Source organism: Pelodiscus sinensis, unplaced genomic scaffold (genome assembly GCF_049634645.1).
Source record: "Pelodiscus sinensis isolate JC-2024 unplaced genomic scaffold, ASM4963464v1 ctg130, whole genome shotgun sequence".
Classification (NCBI taxonomy): domain Eukaryota; kingdom Metazoa; phylum Chordata; order Testudines; family Trionychidae; genus Pelodiscus; species Pelodiscus sinensis.
In genome coordinates, this window is record NW_027466005.1 from 37,358 (window position 1) to 55,611 (window position 18,254).

At 70.2% G+C, this 18,254-nt stretch overlaps 3 protein-coding genes across 8 annotated transcripts in view; all 3 read right to left on the reverse strand.

Annotated features, from left to right (window-relative positions):
- Positions 1-243: 243 nt before the first annotated feature.
- On the reverse strand, positions 244-1,366 carry HDDC3 (HD domain containing 3). Its single transcript, XM_075918039.1, has 4 exons — positions 1,209-1,366; positions 1,037-1,092; positions 713-953; positions 244-558 (listed from the first exon to the last, which is right to left on the reverse strand). Exons 1-4 carry the CDS (start codon positions 1,318-1,320, stop codon positions 428-430), a joined length of 540 nt encoding a protein of 179 aa, XP_075774154.1. The 5' UTR covers positions 1,321-1,366; the 3' UTR covers positions 244-427.
- A 1,569-nt stretch (positions 1,367-2,935) lies between these two features.
- NGRN (neugrin, neurite outgrowth associated) lies at positions 2,936-5,412 on the reverse strand. Its single transcript, XM_075918052.1, has 3 exons — positions 5,256-5,412; positions 4,076-4,186; positions 2,936-3,974 (listed from the first exon to the last, which is right to left on the reverse strand). Exons 1-3 carry the CDS (start codon positions 5,345-5,347, stop codon positions 3,344-3,346), a joined length of 834 nt encoding a protein of 277 aa, XP_075774167.1. The 5' UTR covers positions 5,348-5,412; the 3' UTR covers positions 2,936-3,343.
- A 987-nt stretch (positions 5,413-6,399) lies between these two features.
- The window catches only part of TTLL13 (tubulin tyrosine ligase like 13), a 67,489-nt gene continuing 55,634 nt past the window's right edge, over positions 6,400-18,254 (reverse strand). For 4 of the 6 annotated variants that reach the window (XM_075918046.1, XM_075918044.1, XM_075918047.1 and 1 more), the window contains 7 exons: positions 17,707-17,891; positions 16,981-17,169; positions 16,463-16,646; positions 16,127-16,327; positions 9,056-9,431; positions 7,789-7,934; positions 6,402-6,880 (listed from right to left, as the gene is read on the reverse strand). In XM_075918046.1, the coding sequence (XP_075774161.1) occupies positions 6,749-6,880; positions 7,789-7,934; positions 9,056-9,431; positions 16,127-16,327; positions 16,463-16,646; positions 16,981-17,169; positions 17,707-17,891 (1,413 nt within the window). In that variant the 3' untranslated portion in view covers positions 6,402-6,748. Of the gene's footprint in view, positions 6,881-7,788; positions 7,935-9,055; positions 9,432-16,126; positions 16,328-16,462; positions 16,647-16,980; positions 17,170-17,706; positions 17,892-18,254 lie in introns of all 6 variants that reach the window. The other 2 variants (XM_075918048.1, XM_075918049.1) reach the window with 2 other exon arrangements.

The window sequence follows — 18,254 nt, forward strand, 5'->3', positions numbered from 1 at the left end:
GGAGAAGATGGGGGGTACTCGGGGGGTGTAGGGAGCAGCGGGGCTCGGGGGGCAGGAGAAGGGGGACGGGGTTCGGGGGGGCAGGAGAGGATGGGGGTACTCGGGGGGTGGAGGGAGCAGCGGGGCTCGGGGGGGCAGAAGATGGGGGGTACGCTGGGGGGTGTTCCAGGCCCCAGCTCTCCCAGGGGAACGCCCCTGCCCAGCCCGCCGGCCCCAGCCCCCCCGCGGGACAGACACCAGGCGCTGGGTGCTCCGGGCTTTATTTGCAGGCAGGCGGTCCGGTGCCAGGCCAGGCCCCCGCCAGGGGAGAGCCGCCTGCCCGGGGGCCAGGAGAGGCCGGCGCTGCGGGGAAGGGGAGTTTTGCAGCCGTGAGCGGCCCGGGCGAGCAGCGCTGCGCAGGGTCCCGGGCGGAAGAGGCTCGGCGCAGTCACTCGGGCAGCCCGCGGGCCCTGAAGAGCTGCAGCAGCTTGTCCTCCAGCGCCGGGCTGGTCCCCCGCAGCCCGCGCACCACCTGGGCGGCCCAGAGGAAGTACTCCTGCACCCGCCGCTCCGACCAGCCTAGGGCAGAGCGCCGCGGTCACTCCCACGGCGGGGCACCGCTAGGGTCCGCGCCAGAGGCAGCCAGGGCCGGCCGCGGGGGCTGGCCCCTCTGTGGCCACACAGCCAGCCGGGGGGCGCCCGGCCCCTAGTGACTGCCCGCCCGGGCGCCTACCTGCCGGGGTGCAGCGGTTCAGGTCCCGCAGGTTGTCCAGCTTGTCCGCCAGCTTGACCAGCTTGGCCCCCCGGCTGCTGTGGGGCGCGTGTTCTATCTGCAGGCGCTTCCGCTCCGGCTTGGGCAGGCTCTTGTCATCGGTCACCTCCTCCACCAGCCGCCTCACCTCCTGCCCGAAGTGCTCCTGGATCTCCGCCAACGTGGTGTCCGTGTCCTCCACCGTGTCGTGGAGCAGAGCAGCCTGCGGCCGGGAGAGGGGCCGGCTGAGGCGGGGCGGGGCGGGGGGACCCCGGCCTTGTGACCGCCCCTCCCGCGCGCATTTACCTGCAGCACCGCGACGTCCGTTACTCCCGCCTCCCGAGACAGAATCCGGGCCACACCTAGACACACGGCCGGGTCAGCAGCGGCCGGGCCGCCTCGCACTGCCCCCCCCCCGCAACACAGCACCGGGGCAGGACGCGGGAGCCCCGCTAGCCCCATCCGACGCGCCGCGCACCGATGGGGTGGTTGATGTACGGGGTGCCCTCGGGGTCTTGCCGCCGCTGCTGCTTGTGCTTCCGCGCGGCGAAGTCAGCGGCCTCCAGCAGCCGGGCCGCCTCGGAGTCCATGGCTGGGAAATCGCGGCACGGGCGAGCCGCGCGGCATGCCGGGTAAGCGCAGCTCCGCCCCCTCGCCGGCTGCTGCCCCCGCCCCGGCAGAACCCTGGGAGCAGGGAGCTGACGGCCGCTTCAAGAGCCTTTCCCAATGCACCCCCCCTTCCCAGCACAGGTCTCCCCAATGCACCCCCCTTCCCAGCACAGGTCTCCCCAATGCACCCCCCATCCCGGGACACAGCCCACCGGCTCCCCCCTTCCCGGCGCACAGCCCACCGGCTCCCCCGGCACGCCCCCCTTCCCGGCGCACAGCCCACCGGCTCCCCTGGCGTGCCCCCCATCCCAGCGCACAGCCCACCGGCTCCCCCCCTTCCCGGCGCACAGCCCACCGGCTCCCCCGGCGTGCCCCCCAACCCGGCGCACAGCCCACCGGCTCCCCCCCTTCCCAGCGCACAGCCCACCAGCTCCCCCCCATCCCGGCGCACAGCCCACCGGCTCCCCCCTTCCCGGCGCACAGCCCACCGGCTCCCCCGGCGCGCCCCCCATCCCGGCGCACAGCCCACCGGCGCCTCCCTTCCCGGCGCACAGCCCACCGGCTCCCCTGGCGTGCCCCCCATCCCAGCGCACAGCCCACCGGCTCCCCCCTTCCCGGCGCACAGCCCACCGGCTCCCCCCCTTCCCGGCGCACAGCCCACCGGCTCCCCCGGCGCGCCCCCCATCCCGGCGCACAGCCCACCGGCGCCTCCCTTCCCGGCGCACAGCCCACCGGCTCCCCTGGCGTGCCCCCCATCCCAGCGCACAGCCCACCGGCGCCTCCCTTCCCGGCGCACAGCCCACCGGCTCCCCTGGCGTGCCCCCCATCCCAGCGCACAGCCCACCGGCTCCCCCCTTCCCGGCGCACAGCCCACCGGCTCCCCCGGCGCGCCCCCCATCCCAGCGCACAGCCCACCGGCTCCCCCCCTTCCCGGCGCACAGCCCACCGGCTCCCCCGGCGTGCCCCCCATCCCGGCGCACAGCCCACCGGCTCCCCCGGCGCCCCCCTTCCCGGCACACAGCCCACCGGCTCCCCCCCTTCCCGGCGCACAGCCCACCGGCTCCCCCGGCGCGCCCCCCATCCCGGCGCACAGCCCACCGGCTTCCCCCCTTCCCGGCGCACAACCCACCGGCTCCCCCGGCGCCCCCCTTCCCGGCACACAGCCCACCGGCTCCCCCTGCTCCGCCCCCCCCATCCCGGCACACAGCCCACCGGCTCCCCCGGCGCACCCCCCTTCCCAGCGCACAGCCTACCAGCTCCCCCCCATCCCGGCACACAGCCCACCGGCTCCCCCGGCGCACCCCCCTTCCCAGCGCACAGCCTACCAGCTCCCCCCCATCCCGGCGCAGAGCCCACCGGCTCCCCGCTGCATCCCCCTTCCCAGCGTACGTTCTGCCGGGTACAGGAAGATGGAGTCTGAACCAGCCTGCCCAGCCAGCTGCAGAGCTGCTCCCTGAGGCCTGAAGGCTCAGCGCCCCAGAGTAACGCACCCGCTGCACAGCCAGGTGGCCTTGGCTGGGGCAGGAGGGTGCCAGAGGCGGGGCAGCAAAGGGACAGAAGCAGCACCCCCAGGGCAGGCTCAGCCGAGACAGCTAGGACTTTGTAACCTTTTATTTTCTTTGCACAGCCCCCAAAGGAACGGGCCTGAGAACCTAGCTTGGCCCAAGCAGAGACCCTCTCTCCCCGCCCAGAGACCCACAGCACAGACCAGCTCTGGGGAGTCCCGGCCCTTTGCACCTCAGCTTGGCCCGGCCTTCCCACCCCACTGGTCCCTCCTACCCACCTGCCCAGCGCTCCCCTGCAATTCCAGGCAAGCTCTCGGCCCGCCCAGGACGATGGCAGCATGGCCGGAGCCTGAGCCAGGCTGCCGGTGTAAGTCCCCGCCATGCACGGCAGGCCAGGCCCGGCACAGCAAGTGCCACGTCCCTACAAAGACATCTCCACCATGCCCAGAGAGAGTCCAGCCGGCCGGCCCAGGGAGGACAGTCAGAGGCCCACCCGCCCCTACTCCTGCCTTTCCTTGCCAGCCTCGGCATCAGCCTGGGCCAAGGGCTGCCTGTGCCCCCCTCCCTCTCCATGCGCCAGCCTCGAAGGGACCCTGTACAGGAAATGCCCATGGCTGTCGAAGTATTCCTGGCCTCTCCGCACCACTTCTGCGTCGGCGTCCCAGCCTTCTGCAGCCAGCTCCTCCAGCTCTTCCTCGCTCCGCACCTCACCGTCCCACCGCGCCGTGGCTCCCGCCGCCAAGGAGCCGCTCCTGCTGGCGGCCTCACGCCTGGCTCCATCCGCCTGAAGAGGCACCAGCCGGGAGCTCCTGCTGCTCTGCCCCTTCCTCTGTGGCTGGGAGCGGCTGGACTGGCCCCCAGGCGCGGGGGGGGCTCTGCACAGGGAGGCGTCCTTGGGCCCGGCTGGCAGGAGCTGCTGAGCGCCTTCGCCTGCAGACTTGGCCACCAGCTGAGCTGTGGGGTCTGGGCTCCCCTCTGGACCCAGCACCTTTGCATCCTGCTTCGCCCGGCGCTCCGGCGAGGGGCAGAACGTGCTCCTCAGCACCCTCTGGATGACATCAGGGCTCACACTGAAGCCCTGGGCCAGCCGGGCCACGGGCCACTCCTCGGGGAAGGCCTGCCGCAGGGACCTGCCGGGAGAGCAAGCGCCAGGCCGTCAGGCAGGCCCAGCCACACAGCCCCCAGCCCCGGGCGCTCGGCCCAGGGTCACCGGCCAGCATGGCCTGCTCACCGGATCTGCTCCATCGCCTGCCAAGTCAGGCTGCGTGGGGGCGGGCCCGTGGGCTCCAGCTCCCTCCGCAGCCTCCTCAGCCGCACCGCCGTCCTCTGCCGCTGCAGCGCCCTGGGGGGAGGAGGACAGAGGGGCTGAGTGCGCCCAGGACCCCCACCCTGCCCCAGCCCACCGCCCTGTCCCCCTGTCCCCTGTCCCCCAGCCCCCCCGTTCCGCCAGCCCCTCCTGCCCTGTCCCCCAGCCCCCCCGTTCCGCCAGCCCCTCCTGCCCTGTCCCCCAGATCCCCCCGTTCCGCCAGCCCCGCCCCCTGTCCCCCAGCCCCCCCGTTCCGCCAGCCCCTCCTGCCCTGTCCCCCAGCCTCCCCGTTCCGCCAGCCCCTCCTGCCCTGTCCCCCAGCCCCCCCCGTTCCGCCAGCCCCTCCTGCCCTGTCCCCCAGATCCCCCCCGTTCCGCCAGCCCCTCCTGCCCTGTCCCCCAGATCCCCCCCGTTCCGCCAGCCCCTCCTGCCCTGTCCCCCAGCCCCCCCGTTCCGCCAGCCCCGCCCCCTGTCCCCCAGCCCCCCGTTCCGCCAGCCCCGCCCCCCGTCCCCCAGCCCCCCCGTTCCGCCAGCCCCTCCTGCCCTGTCCCCCAGCCCCCCCGTTCCGCCAGCCCCTCCTGCCCTGTCCCCCAGATCCCCCCCGTTCCGCCAGCCCGTCTCCCTGTCCCCCAGCCCCCCCGTTCCGCCAGCCCCGCCCCGTCCCCCAGCCCCCCCGTTCCGCCAGCCCCTCCTGCCCTGTCCCCCAGATCCCCCCCGTTCAGCCAGCCCCTCTCCCTGTCCCCCAGCCCCCCCGTTCCGCCAGCCCCGCCCCCTGTCCCCCAGCCCCCCCGTTCCGCCAGCCCCCCCGTTCCGCCAGCCCCGCCCCCTGTCCCCCAGCCCCCCCGTTCCGCCAGCCCCGCCCCCTGTCCCCCAGCCCCCCCCGTTCCGCCAGCCCCGCCCCCTGTCCCCCAGCCCCCCCTGTCCGCCAGCCCCCCCGTTCCGCCAGCCCCGCCCCCTGTCCCCCAGCCCCCCCCGTTCCGCCAGCCCCGCCCCCTGTCCCCCAGCCCCCCCTGTCCGCCAGCCCCCCCGTTCCGCCAGCCCCGCCCCCTGTCCCCCAGCCCCCCCCGTTCCGCCAGCCCCGCCCCCTGTCCCCCAGCCCCCCCACCTCTCCAGCTCCTCGGGGTCCCCCGGCCCCGCGGCTCCCCGGCCCAGCAGGCGGGTCAGGCCCGCGGCCCGCAGCCCTCGCGGCGCCGCCATGCGCAGCCCAGCAGCAGCCAGTGGGCGGGGCGGTTGCGAGAACGAGAACGAGGCCGGGGGGCGGGGCTGTGGAGCAGGCAGGTTCCGGGGATGGGCGGGGCGGTTCCGAGAACGAGGCCGGGGGGCGGGGCTGCAGAGCAGGCAGGTGCAGGGGGTGGGCGGGGCGCTGCGGGGGGCGGGGCTGCGGAGCGGACAGGTGCAGGGGATGGGCGGGGCTGCGGAGCGGGCAGGTGCCGGGGATGGGCGGGGCGCTGCGGGGGGCGGGGCTGCGGAGCAGGCAGGTGCAGGGGGTGGGCGGGGCGCTGCGGGGGGCGGGGCTGCGGAGCGGGCAGGTGCAGGGGATGGGTGGGGCGCTGCGGGGGGCGGGGCTGCGGAGCAGGCAGGTGCAGCGGGTGGGCGGGGCGCTGCGGGGGGCGGGGCTGCGGAGCGGGCAGGTGCAGCGGGTGGGCGGGGCGCTGCGGGGGGCGGGGCTGCGGAGCGGGCAGGTGCAGGGGGTGGGCGGGGCGCTGCGGGGGGCGGGGCTGCGGAGCGGGCAGGTGCAGGGGGTGGGCGGGGCGCTGCGGGGGGCGGGGCTGCGGAGCGGGCAGGTGCAGGGGGTGGGCAGGGCGCTGCGGGGGGTGGGGCTGCGGAGCGGGCAGGTGCAGGGGATGGGCGGGGCTGCGGAGCGGGCAGGTGCAGCGGGTGGGCGGGGCGCTGCGGGGGGCGGGGCTGCGGAGCGGGCAGGTGCAGGGGGTGGGCGGGGCGCTGCGGGGGGCGGGGCTGCGGAGCGGGCAGGTGCAGGGGGTGGGCGGGGCGCTGCGGGGGGCGGGGCTGCGGAGCGGGCAGGTGCAGGGGGTGGGCGGGGCGCTGCGGGGGGTGGGGCTGCGGAGCGGACAGGTGCAGGGGGTGGGCAGGGCGCTGCGGGGGGTGGGGCTGCGGAGCGGGCAGGTGCAGGGGGTGGGCGGGGCCTGTTCCCCACCCGTGTCCGCAGGAGGCGAGCGCTGGTGCTGGCCGGCCGGAGGCTCTGTCGAGAGCAGGGTCCGACCCTCCACTTGCCTGCTGGCCGGGGCGTCGCCTGGCGTTTGGTCCGAGTGGCTCCGGCCGGAGCCTGGCGCTCGTCCGCCCTGTGACTTGCTGTGCCCCGAGGAATCGGTCCCTCCCGGGCAGGACAGACTGACAGGCGACTGTAAAACTATAAAACTTTCCTAAGCCCAATACAAAGGAACAGAGTCGCGCAGCCCTGTGGCCGGGCAGCAGGTGTGCGAGGGAGGCTGCAGCTCGCGGGTGAAGGTCGGCTGGCAGGAGGAAGCACCGTGTGCACACAGCTCTGTCCGCCGGCACCGTGACTCCAAGCAGCTCCTCGTCACTAGTCGCCAGTCACCGCAGCAGGCCTGGGGTCCCGACTCCCTCGTCTGCCTGGCCCTAGGAGGGGTTCTCCCTTTGTGCAGAAGAAAGCCTGGTTTTGGCACAGCCATGGCCTTTGGCTGTCGGAGTCCCGAGGCCCTTGGTCCCTTTCGTCCCAGAGATGGTCTGGCTGAGGCTCAGGTCCAATTCCTGGGGAGAGGCAAGCGACCGCCGATGAGACACGGGTTTGCTTGGGGACAGACACAGATAGGAGCTGGCCGGCAAAGAACCCATAGCCTCCCCTCCACAGCTCAGGTGAACAGCTGGGAATGAGGAAACGACAGGGCCCAGAGCGCCTGTCAGCTTCTTGCGTGGTCCACAGGGCTGCTGGGCTCTGTCCACGCTGCTGGAGGTGGCTGCTGTGAGCAGAGGGCAGGGTACCCACCAATTCCCCACACCCGGGGCCTCTCACGCCAGCTGTTTGCTCGGCCCCAGTCTCCCGACTCGCCGGACCTTTGGCCAGCATGGCGGGAAAGCCCCTGAGATGGAAACACCCTTCTTCCAGAGGGGTCCCCCGGAATTCTACCCTGCTCCTGCGAGCAGGGACCATGCTCTGGCCAGGGAGAGTGACAATTCTCCCGCAGCGATTCCGCCTCAGCCAGTCAGAGACAGACAAGCAACCCTGGGGTCAGACCCCTCCTCCACGCACACGGCCCCAGCCAGCAGCACTCCAGGGTGCGGCTCGCTCGCATGTACCAGTGCCAGAGCCGGCTATGCCCCTGCCTGGCTGCGGGACTGGCATGTGCCTGAGCTTTGCTGAAGCCAAAGGGAGGCGCTCTGGGCAGATTCCAGCAGTGCGACTCGTGGAGCAGGACCCCAGGGCCTGGCGAAAACACCAGCAGGGTCTCATTCCCAATGGCCTTCAGCCAGCTGGCGGTGTTTTCGCGACGCCTACGGGCCATGGCTCCAACAGGCAGCCCGGGCTGGCGTGGGGACGTGCCTGCTGATGGCAGCCCTCCACGAGAGGCGTTTGGCAGGCAGGGAGGTGAAGAACGTCCCCTACCTGGAAGCCGGCCGGGACACCGGGGCAGAGCTGCGGGGGGCAGCTCGGGCCATACCTGTGGTGGTGGAAGCTGAGGATGGACATGGCGTTGGCCCGGGGCGGGGCGTGGGCGCGCTGCACGATGGGCGCTGAGGCAGAGTTGATGGCTAGCTCGTGGACTGCAGCGCGGCTCAGGGTCGGGCACCGTGGGGAAGGTGCCATCTGAAAGGAGAGCACAGAAGGGACAAGGCAGGGCTAGAGCAGCAGGAGGGACACCAAGGATGCCCCTTGGGGCTGGCTTGGAGCCCGCCTGGCGACATGGCCACGCACCCTGGGTGATAAACACCCTGCCCCCCACGCCTCTCCTGCCAGCCCTGAGCGCAGCAGGCAGGCCAGCGTGGCACGGTGCAGGGCTGAGTGTGCCCCCTCAGGAGTCTGGCCGGGAACACACTGGGTATGGCCTGTCTCACTGGCCATCGCTGTGGGAAGGGGCACTTTGGCAAGCCCGGGCCTCCCCCAGCCCTCTCCCCCTTCTCCTCGGACGCTATCACGGCTGCTGCCTTCCCCCTTCCCACGCGGGCTGGGCTCCAGCTCTGGGCCTACGGGCAGTGGCAGGGGAGGACCCGTCGCCCCGGGACTCCCGGGGTCTCTGAGCTCTAGCGCCCTGCCGGAGCCCTGAGGAGGAGAGCAGGGCAGGGCTCTCCAGCTCCCGGCCCAGGCCCGGCTGCTGGCCCGCGAGTCCCATTCCGGGGTGACGGGAAGCAGAGCGCCCCAGGCCTGGCGAGGCCTGTCTTGGGACACGGCTGCTGTGTGGCTCCCCCCGTCACCGTGAGTGCAGCGGTCCCACCCCTGCTGCTGGCCCCCGTTTGCTCAGGCCCGCGGGCCAACCCGCGTGAGGGGACGGCTCTGCACCCACCTGCCCTGGCCCACGGGGAGTCGGAAGCTGCTCGAGCCCCGTTGCACTGCAGCGTGGGGGTGTTAAATTGCCCGGGGCAGCAGGTGGGGCCGGAGGACACGGGGGGAGAGAGCCAGCCAGCCAGAGGGGCCGGGAGCCCTGCTAGAGGAGGGTGCCCGCTGGCCCCTCTGGGGGATTTGAGGACTGGCCCCAGCCCTAAGGCACACTGACCCGTGGCACCCAGACCTTGGAAATCTCGGTGGGAGGCAGGAGACAGACCCCTTCGGCCATCTCGCTAGCTGTGCCAGAGGATGCCAGGGGCTTGGTAACCAGGCCATACCTGGGGGGGCCCCAGAGGCCTGGAAGGCAGCAGGTCCTGGGGCCCAGGGCCTGCATGAGGCTGCTTTGCACGGCCCAGCAGCAGGCCGACCCCCCGTGTCGTACTCACAGCCTTCCACCTTGTTCCTGGCGCTGGAGAATCTCCGGCCTCCCTCCTTCGGCACCTTGGCCAGAGTGCAGCGCTCGGCGGCCACTGCTGTGCCCAGGGCCTGGCTCCCCAGCCAGCTGGCGTTCTGCGGCTGCAGGCCGTGGCTGAGCTGCGCCCTGTGCTGCACGCGGTAGGGGAGGCTCTGGCCCATGCCCGACCTGGTGCCCAGCAGGCTGGGAATGAAGCCCTGGCTGCCCAGCATCTGGGCCCTGGCCGCCGGCTGCTGCATGATCTGCTGGCCTAGGTCGCGCACCGTGCTTCCCTGCAGCGAGAGGGGCACCAGGGTCATTAGTCGCTGCGTCTCCCGGCTCCCAAACACGTCCTGGAGGAACCGGGGCTGGCGGGAAAGAAAAGGCAACTTGTGTTCCTCTTCCTGGGGGGTCGGGAGTGTCTGGTGTGACCTGCCCCCCCAGCCACAACCTCTCCCAGCCCCCGCCCGAGCACGGCCCGAGCCAGCGCAGCCCTCAAGCCACAGAGACTTGTGCTGCCGCGGTTCCCAGCCTGTTCCTCGTACCTTATTGCTACTGACCCGGCCGGCACTGCCCCTTGCGCTGCACGTCTGCCAAAGCAAAGCCCCTTTCCAGGGCCAGGGCCAGGGCCAGGGCCAGCCACCCCCCCCCAGCAGGCTGGGCTGCTCTGACCCTCTCCTGAAGCGTGTACCCTGCCAGCACATGGCGGACAGGAGGGGAGCTGAGCCCTGAGCAATCTCCCCATCCCCAGCACAAGGCCGGGTGTTGGCTCAGCCCGACAGACGGAGGCAGCGAATCCCGGACGGCTGGCTCCCCTCCCGCCTGGAGTTAAGGGGAGCAGGCTGCTTGGCTTCCAGCGGCCTGGGGAGCCTCCGGCTGGCCCGCGCAGCCCAGCAAGTTTCTCGCCGACTGGGGCTGCTCCCCCTGGAACAGGCTGGGAAGCGCCTGAGTTCACTGCAGCCCTGCCTGTGGGCTCTCCGGGGCCCAGGGAGTGCCCGCAGCCAGCATTGTCCAGCGTGGGCCAGTGGGTCTCGGCACTGGGGCCGGCTCTGCGCTGGGAAGGGCCTCAGTGCAGCACGTGTCCCTACAGCCCGGGAGCTGCGCGGTGCCTGGGGTGCCCTGGGCGTGGACAGGCGGCTGGCCCGTTCCCACAGCGCCAAGGCAGTAGGGCGGGCGTCTGCCAGCAGGCAGGCTGAGCCAAGACCTTTGGCAAAGGGCTCCCAGCCGCTCCAGAGGCCACTCTGCGCAGCGAGGGAACGCTGGCAAGCCGGCAGAGAACGGTGCTTGTGACCACGCGTGCGCCCTGGCGCAGGGGGACACAGGCAGCGAGCGGCAGAGGCTAACCCTAACCCTTCCCCACACCCCCATTTCCCCCGCTCGCCAGGGCACTGCTGGTGCCTCCAGGCGCCCCCGTGCGCAGTACCCTAGCCACCCCACGGACTGCGCCCGGTGCCCTCTCGCCACATCCTGCCCTGGCTCCCTCAAAACGGACACATGCAGGCCAAGTCTGACAAGTGACTGTATGGGCTAGTCTGTGCTAGAGAGGCTCAGCCCAGACAGCGAGACTGGCCGAGCCATGCTGTGCCAGCTGAGCCAAGCCGAGCCATGCTGAGCCATGTCAGCTGAGCCAAGCCGAGCCATGTCAGCTGAGCCAAGCCGAGCCATGCTGAGCCATGTCAGCTGAGCCGAGCCTGATCAGCTGAGCCACACTGTGCCAGCCGAGCCGAGCCACGCCAAGCAGACCCAGTGGAGCTGAGCCAAGCCGAGCCGAGCTGTGCCAGCAGAGCCGAATCATGCCAGCAGAGCCCAGCTGAGCAGAGCTGAGCCATAATTCTAAAGATCCCTGTTGCACCCATGGGGGTATTTGCCCCAAAGTGGATACAAAGGGGCCTTGTGAGGTGTCCCATGTTCTACTGGTTCTGTGTGCTACTCGTGTACTTGTCCAATGTCTGTGTGTGGGGTTAGGAGCATCCACTCTGTATGGATGCTGGAAAATTCTCTGTGGCTGAGCAACGGGCAAGGAATGCTCAGGCAGTGGCTGTGCTAATTAGCAAGGAGACAATGAAGCTCTAGGTGCCAGTACACACCCCAGGAATGGGACTGATACCTGCAAACTAGCCAGGACTGAAGGGCTACCAGCATGGGCCGTGGGGATAGATTGTTGGACCATGTGACCTCTGGCCAGGAGGATGCCAGGGGAGGTATACAAGTGCCATGTGGCACCCTCCATCTGGTCTTCAGTTCAGCTCCTGATCCCAGAAGCAGCCTTGCAAGGAACAACGAGCCGGGAAGAACCGTGGACCCCTCCAGACATGGGATGTAATCAGAGACTTTTAAGCCAGCAGTTATAACATCTCTGCTGAGAGCCTGCGTCGAGAACTGGGGGATTCGATGCATGTAGGCTGTCTACATTGGCATGATTTTGCGCAAAAGCAACTGCTTTTGCTCAAAAACATGCTGCCTGTCTACACTGGTGGGGAGTTCTTGTGCAAGAACATTGACATTCTAATGTGTGAAATCAGGGCTTCTTGTGCAAGAACTATGATGCTGCCGCTCAGGGATAAGCCCTCTTGTGCAACTGTTCTTGCACAAGAGGCCAGTGTAGACAGGCAACATGAATTTCTTGCACAAGAAAGCCTGCTGGCTAAAATGGCCATCGGAGCTTTCTTGCGTCTACGCTGGCACGGATGCTTTTGTGCAGAAGCACATCTCTTGCGCAAAGGCACATGCCAGTGTAGACGCTCTCTTGTGCAAAAACTCTTGCGTTAAAAGTATTTGCACAAAATCTTGCCAATGTAGACGTAGCCGTAATGTACGATACTTTAACAACCTCGCTCTCAGGCTTTTCCTTCTTTCAGTGATAAACCTTTAGATTGTAGATTCTAATGGACTGGCTTGCGGGTAAGATCCAGAGTGTAAATTAATTGGGACCTGTGGCTGGTTTCTTGGGACCAGAAGAACCTACTTGGGGAAGGTGAGATTGGGTCCTATAACCCCTCACCTGTGTGCTAGGCCCAGGGCTGATTGTGGCACAGAGAGAGTTGGAGTGTCTGAGAGGTTTTGCTCATGAGGCTTCTGGCTGGCCAGATTAGTAGCTGGAGTGCTCGGTGGGACTGGTGTGTGGCCTGGTTGAAGGTCTTCAGTCTGGGCTGTAAGAAGCCTCGAGTTTGAGCAATTCGCCCTGAGCGGTGCCCAGACCCGGCCTGGCCCGTCACAGCAGAGCTGAGCAGAGCAGTGCTAGTAGAGCTGTGCCAGCAGAGCCAGGCCAGCAGAGCCAAGCAGAGCCGCGCCAGCAGACCCAAGCCGTGCCAGCAGAGCCAGGCCAGCAGAGCCAAGCTGTGCCAGCAGAGCCAGGCCAGCAGACCCAAGCAGAGCCGCGCCAGCAGAGCCAAGCCGTGCCAGCAGAGCCAAGCCGTGCCAGCAGAGCCAGGCCAGCAGAGCCAAGCTGTGCCAGCAGAGCCAGGCCAGCAGACCCAAGCAGAGCCGCGCCAGCAGAGCCAAGCCGTGCCAGCAGAGCCACGCCAGCAAAGCCAAGCAGAGCCGCGCCAGCAGAGCCGAGCTGCGCCAGCAGAGCCGAGCCGCGCCAGCAGAGCCGAGCCGCGCCAGCAGAGCCGAGCCGCGCCAGCAGAGCCGAGCCGTGCCAGCAGAGCCGAGCCGTGCCAGCAGAGCTGAGCCGCGCCAGCAGAGCCGAGCCGCGCCAGCAAAGCCAAGCAGAGCCGTGCCAGCAGAGCCGAGCCGTGCCAGCAGAGCCGAGCCGTGCCAGCAGAGCCACGCCAGCAAAGCCAAGCAGAGCCGTGCGAGCAGAGCCGAGCCGTGCCAGCAGAGCCGAGCCGCGCCAGCAGAGCCGAGCCGCGCCAGCAGAGCCGAGCCGCGCCAGCAGAGCCGAGCCGCGCCAGCAGAGCCAAGCCGTGCCAGCAGAGCCACGCCAGCAAAGCCAAGCCGAGCCGTGCCAGCAGAGCCGAGCCGTGCCAGCAGAGCCGAGCCGCGCCAGCAGAGCCAAGCCGCGCCAGCAGAGCCGAGCCGCGCCAGCAGAGCCGAGCCGCGCCAGCAGAGCCGAGCCGCGCCAGCAGAGCCGAGCCGCGCCAGCAGAGCCGAGCCATGCCAGCAGAGCCGAGCCGCGCCAGCAGAGCCGAGCCGCGCCAGCAGAGCCGAGCCGTGCCAGCAGAGCCACGCCAGCAAAGCCAAGCAGAGCCGCGCCAGCAGAGCCGAGCCGCGCCAGCAGAGCCAAGCCGTGCCAGCAGAGCCACGCCAGCAAAGCCAAGCAGAGCCGCGCCAGCAGAGCCGAGCCGTGCCAGCAGAGCCAAGCTGTGCCAGCAGAGCCGAGCCGTGCCAGCAGAGCCAAGCTGTGCCAGCAGAGCCGAGCCGCGCCAGCAGAGCCAAGCTGTGCCAGCAGAGCCGAGCCGCGCCAGCAGAGCCGAGCCGCGCCAGCAGAGCCAAGCCGTGCCAGCAGAGCCGAGCCGTGCCAGCAGAGCCGAGCCGTGCCAGCAGAGCCGTGCCAGCAGAGCCGAGCCGTGCCAGCAGAGCTGAGCCGCGCCAGCAGAGCCAAGCCGTGCCAGCAGAGCCGAGCCGCGCCAGCAGAGCCAAGCCGCGCCAGCAGAGCCAAGCCGTGCCAGCAGAGCCAAGCCGTGCCAGCAGAGCCGAGCCGCGCCAGCAGAGCCGAGCCGTGCCAGCAGAGCCAGGCCAGCAGAGCCAAGCTGTGCCAGCAGAGCCAGGCCAGCAGAGCCGAGCCGCGCCAGCAGAGCCAAGCCGTGCCAGCAGAGCCAAGCCGCGCCAGCAGAGCCAAGCCGTGCCAGCAGAGCCGAGCCGCGCCAGCAGAACCGAGCTGTGCCAGCAGAGCCAAGCCGTGCCAGCAGAGCCAAGCCGTGCCAGCAGAGCCGAGCTGTGCCAGCAGAACCGAGCTGTGCCAGCAGAGCCGAGCCGCGTCAGTAGAGCCAGGCCAGCAGAACCGAGCTGTGCCAGCAGAGCCGAGCCGCGCCAGCAGAGCCGAGCCATGCCAGCAGAGCCGAGCCACGCCAGCAGAGCCAGGCCAGCAGAGCCGAGCTGTGCCAGCAGAACCGAGCTGTGCCAGCAGAACCGAGCTGTGCCAGCAGAGCCGAGCCGCGCCAGCAGAGCCGAGCCGTGCCAGCAGAGCCGAGCCGTGCCAGCAGAGCTGAGCTGTGCCAGCAGAGCCGAGCCGTGCCAGCAGAGCCAAGCCGCGCCAGCAGAGCCAAGCCGTGCCAGCAGAGCCGAGCCGCGCCAGCAGAACCGAGCTGTGCCAGCAGAGCCAAGCTGTGCCAGCAGAGCCAAGCCGTGCCAGCAGAGCCGAGCCGTGCCAGCAGAACCGAGCTGTGCCAGCAGAGCCGAGCCGTGCCAGCAGAGCCGAGCTGTGCCAGCAGAGCCAGGCCAGCAGAGCCAAGCCGCGCCAGCAGAGCCAAGCCGCGCCAGCAGAGCCAAGCCGTGCCAGCAGAGCCGAGCCGCGCCAGCAGAACCGAGCTGTGCCAGCAGAGCCAAGCTGTGCCAGCAGAGCCAAGCCGTGCCAGCAGAGCCAAGCCGTGCCAGCAGAGCCGAGCCGTGCCAGCAGAACCGAGCTGTGCCAGCAGAGCCGAGCCGCGTCAGTAGAGCCAGGCCAGCAGAACCGAGCTGTGCCAGCAGAGCCGAGCCGCGCCAGCAGAGCCGAGCCATGCCAGCAGAGCCGAGCCACGCCAGCAGAGCCAGGCCACGCCAGCAGAGCCAGGCCAGCAGAGCCGAGCTGTGCCAGCAGAACCGAGCTGTGCCAGCAGAGCCAAGCTGTGCCAGCAGAGCCGAGTTGTGCCAGCAGAGCCGAGCCGCGCCAGCAGAGCTGAGCCGTGCCAGCAGAGCTGAGCCGTGCCAGCAGAGCCGAGCTGTGCCAGCAGAGCTGAGCTGTGCCAGCAGAGCCGAGCCGTGCCAGCAGAGCTGAGCTGTGCCAGCAGAGCCGAGCCGCGCCAGCAGAGCTGAGCTGTGCCAGCAGAGCCGAGCCGTGCCAGCAGAGCTGAGCCGTGCCAGCAGAGCCGAGCCGTGCCAGCAGAGCTGAGCTGTGCCAGCAGAGCCGAGCTGTGCCAGCAGAGCTGAGCCGTGCCAGCAGAGCCGAGCCGCGCCAGCAGAGCCAAGCCGTGCCAGCAGAGCCAAGCCGTGCCAGCAGAGCCGAGCCGTGCCAGCAGAGCCAGGCCAGCAGAGCCAAGCCGCGCCAGCAGAGCCAAGCCGCGCCAGCAGAGCCAAGCCGTGCCAGCAGAGCCGAGCCGCGCCAGCAGAGCCAGGCCAGCAGAGCCAAGCCGCGCCAGCAGAGCCGAGCCGCGCCAGCAGAGCCACGCCAGCAGAGCCGAGCTGTGCCAGCAGAGCCGAGCTGTGCCAGCAGAGCCACGCCGTGCCAGCAGAGCCGAGCTGTGCCAGCAGAGCCAGGCCAGCAGAGCCGAGCAGAGCCGTGCCAGCAGAGCCGAGCCGCGCCAGCAGAGCCAAGCCGTGCCAGCAGAGCCACGCCGTGCCAGCAGAGCCGAGCTGTGCCAGCAGAGCCAAGCCACGCCAGCAGAGCCAGGCCAGCAGAGCCGAGCAGAGCCGGGCCAGCAGAGCCGAGCCGCGCCAGCAGAGCCAGGCCAGCAGAGCCGAGCAGAGCCGGGCCAGCAGAGCCAGGCCAGCAGAGCCGAGCAGAGCCGCGCCAGCAGAGCCAGGCCAGCAGAGCCGAGCAGAGCCGGGCCAGCAGAGCCAGGCCAGCAGAGCCGAGCAGAGCCGAGCCGTGCCAGCAGAGCCGAGCCGCGCCAGCAGAGCCAGGCCAGCAGAGCCGAGCAGAGCCGGGCCAGCAGAGCCGAGCAGAGCCGGGCCAGCAGAAGGAAGTTCTATGCCACAGTTCTATGGGTGGCAATAAGATGGGACCCAGAATGGCAGGAGCCTCCTCTGGGTTTTTGAGGTGCCCCTGAGGAGTCACTTTTGGACCCTTCTGGTCACAAGAAAACTGACCAGAAGGACTGGCCAACCCAGCCCTCGCTCTCAGCTAGCCCAGCAACGCCTGTGTCCTCAGCACCACCTCCTGCCTGGCCCGGCCCAGGCGGTGCCTCTCGGTGCCCACCCGTACCTGGCTCTCGGTGAGATTGACGTGGGGCCTGTGGACATCCACTGGCCTGGGCTCGGTGATGTGGAGCAGCCGAGAGAGCTGATCCACGATGCCCAGATCCTGGATGAGGTGTTCGCGCTGCAGAAGAGCCTTGATCCGCTCTGCCTCCTCCTCTTCCACGATCTCCTGGGGCCGCATGGAGTCAAACGCCAGCTGCTGCGTCTGAAAGGGATAATCAGGCGCTAGGCAGGGCTGGGACGTGGAGAGGGGCTGAGGCCGCAGGCTGCCTGGAGCAGGGGGGGTGCCAGGCAGGGCGAGGGGACAGAGACTCCACAGGCTGGAGGAGAGCGGCGCTACCTTCCTGTCGCGGGGCCTGGCGCTGCTGTAGGTGAGGCGGGTGAGAGGAGCCTTGGCCTTGCCGCGGGGGCGGGATTTCTCCCCGGCTGACTCGCCCTGCAGGTTCTCCTTTCGCTCCTTCTTCTTCTTGCCCGTGGTGACCTCTCGCTGCTCTTCCTTCAGGCGGATTTCCTCCAGCTGCTGCCTGGCAAGACCCAGCAGCCCGGGTCAAGGCCGCTCCCGGGGAGGCCTGTGGCAGGCTGGGCTCACCCTGGCGGAGGGGGCTGGGCCCTGGGCCGTGGCCAGCTGTTCCCACCCCCTACGGAAATGCCCTTTGCACCAGGCTGTGCCAGCTGGACAGGGTGGGGACACACCAGGGTGGAGGCTACAAGGCCCCTCCGGGACCATCCCCTGTGCTCTGGGGCATCCCCCTCGCGGGGCCAGCGGCAGGGCAGAGACGGCATGTGGAGGACACGGAGCTGTGCCCTGGCGACGGAGCCCCGCGTGTTCCCCGCCGTGGCACCCAGACAGCCGTGTACCTGGCACACTCCTCTCTGGCCTTGGAGGCCACGGTCTCTTTGAAGAGGGAGCCGCTGTGCTTGAAGAAGGGCTCGTACTTGTCGGTCCCGCACGCAGGGTAAATGCGCCGGTACCCGCCCAGGTGAGTGTTCTCATATGACTCAGCTTGGGCCAGCCAGGCCGCCTGGCTGCTCTCGAGTTGCTCGCGCCTGCAGGCAGGAGCAGAGTGGAGAGGGGCCGTGGTGCACACGTCCCTGGGGCAGGCAGCAGGGTGGGACAGGGCCCAGACGCTGCACTGTCCAGGGGTCCAGCTGGCATTTCCCCCCGGGGTGGGGCACCCGGCCTCCATCCACTGCTCCAAGGCAACATGCCCTCGGGTCACTGGCCAGGCAACGCCGCCCTGGTCCCCCCTCCCAGCCCTCGGTGCCGCCTGTGAGAGCTCGACGCCGGGCCGGGCCGGGGCAGAGCGTCTGAGTGGCGGGTGCCAGGAGCCTTTGCTGCGGCTGAGCCGGGCCCCCCTCAGCCACGAACCGACCCGTGTTTGGCAGGGGCCCGGCAGCTGGCTGGCCTCTCCACTCGGGTCTGGGCCTCAGCCAAGCGCATGGGGGCGCGGGCAGGGAAGCAGCACTGCTCTGGGGCACTGCAGTCTCAGAGCCTCGGGGGGAGCCGCCATGTGGCGTCCCTGGCAGGCCCCACAGAGCAGCCTCTGGCCTCGCGGTGCTGCTCTCTCCTCGCTGGCGCGGTACCTGGCTTCCCGAGGCAGCTGGTGGGCCTGGAAGAGCCGTTCCTTCACCCGCCGCTTGTCCTCCTCCAGCACCTTCCTCTTGTCGCAGGCTCGCAGGTTGATGAGGTTGATGGTGTCACAGAGCAGCGCGTCCTTCACCTCCTGGTCCAGGCGCGAGTCCGTGGTGAAGCTGGGAGAGTGATTCACCTGCACCACAAACGACTCGCCTGACGCCCAAAACCGCTGCTGGGCTCCGAACCCCCCTCGGGCAGCCCCGGGCCTGCGGCTGCTCCTCACACGGGCTCCCGCTGCTGGGCTCTGAGCCCCCCCCCTCGGGCAGCCCCGGGCCTGCGGCTGCTCCTCACACGGGCTCCCGCTGCTGGGCTCTGAGCCCCCCCCTCGGGTACCCCGGGCCTGCGGCTGCTCCTCACACGGGCTCCCACTGCTGGGCTCTGAGCCCCCCCCCTCGGGCAGCCCCGGGCCTGCGGCTGCTCCTCACACGGGCTCCCGCTGCTGGGCTCTGAGCCCCCCCCTCGGGTACCCCGGGCCTGCGGCTGCTCCTCACACGGG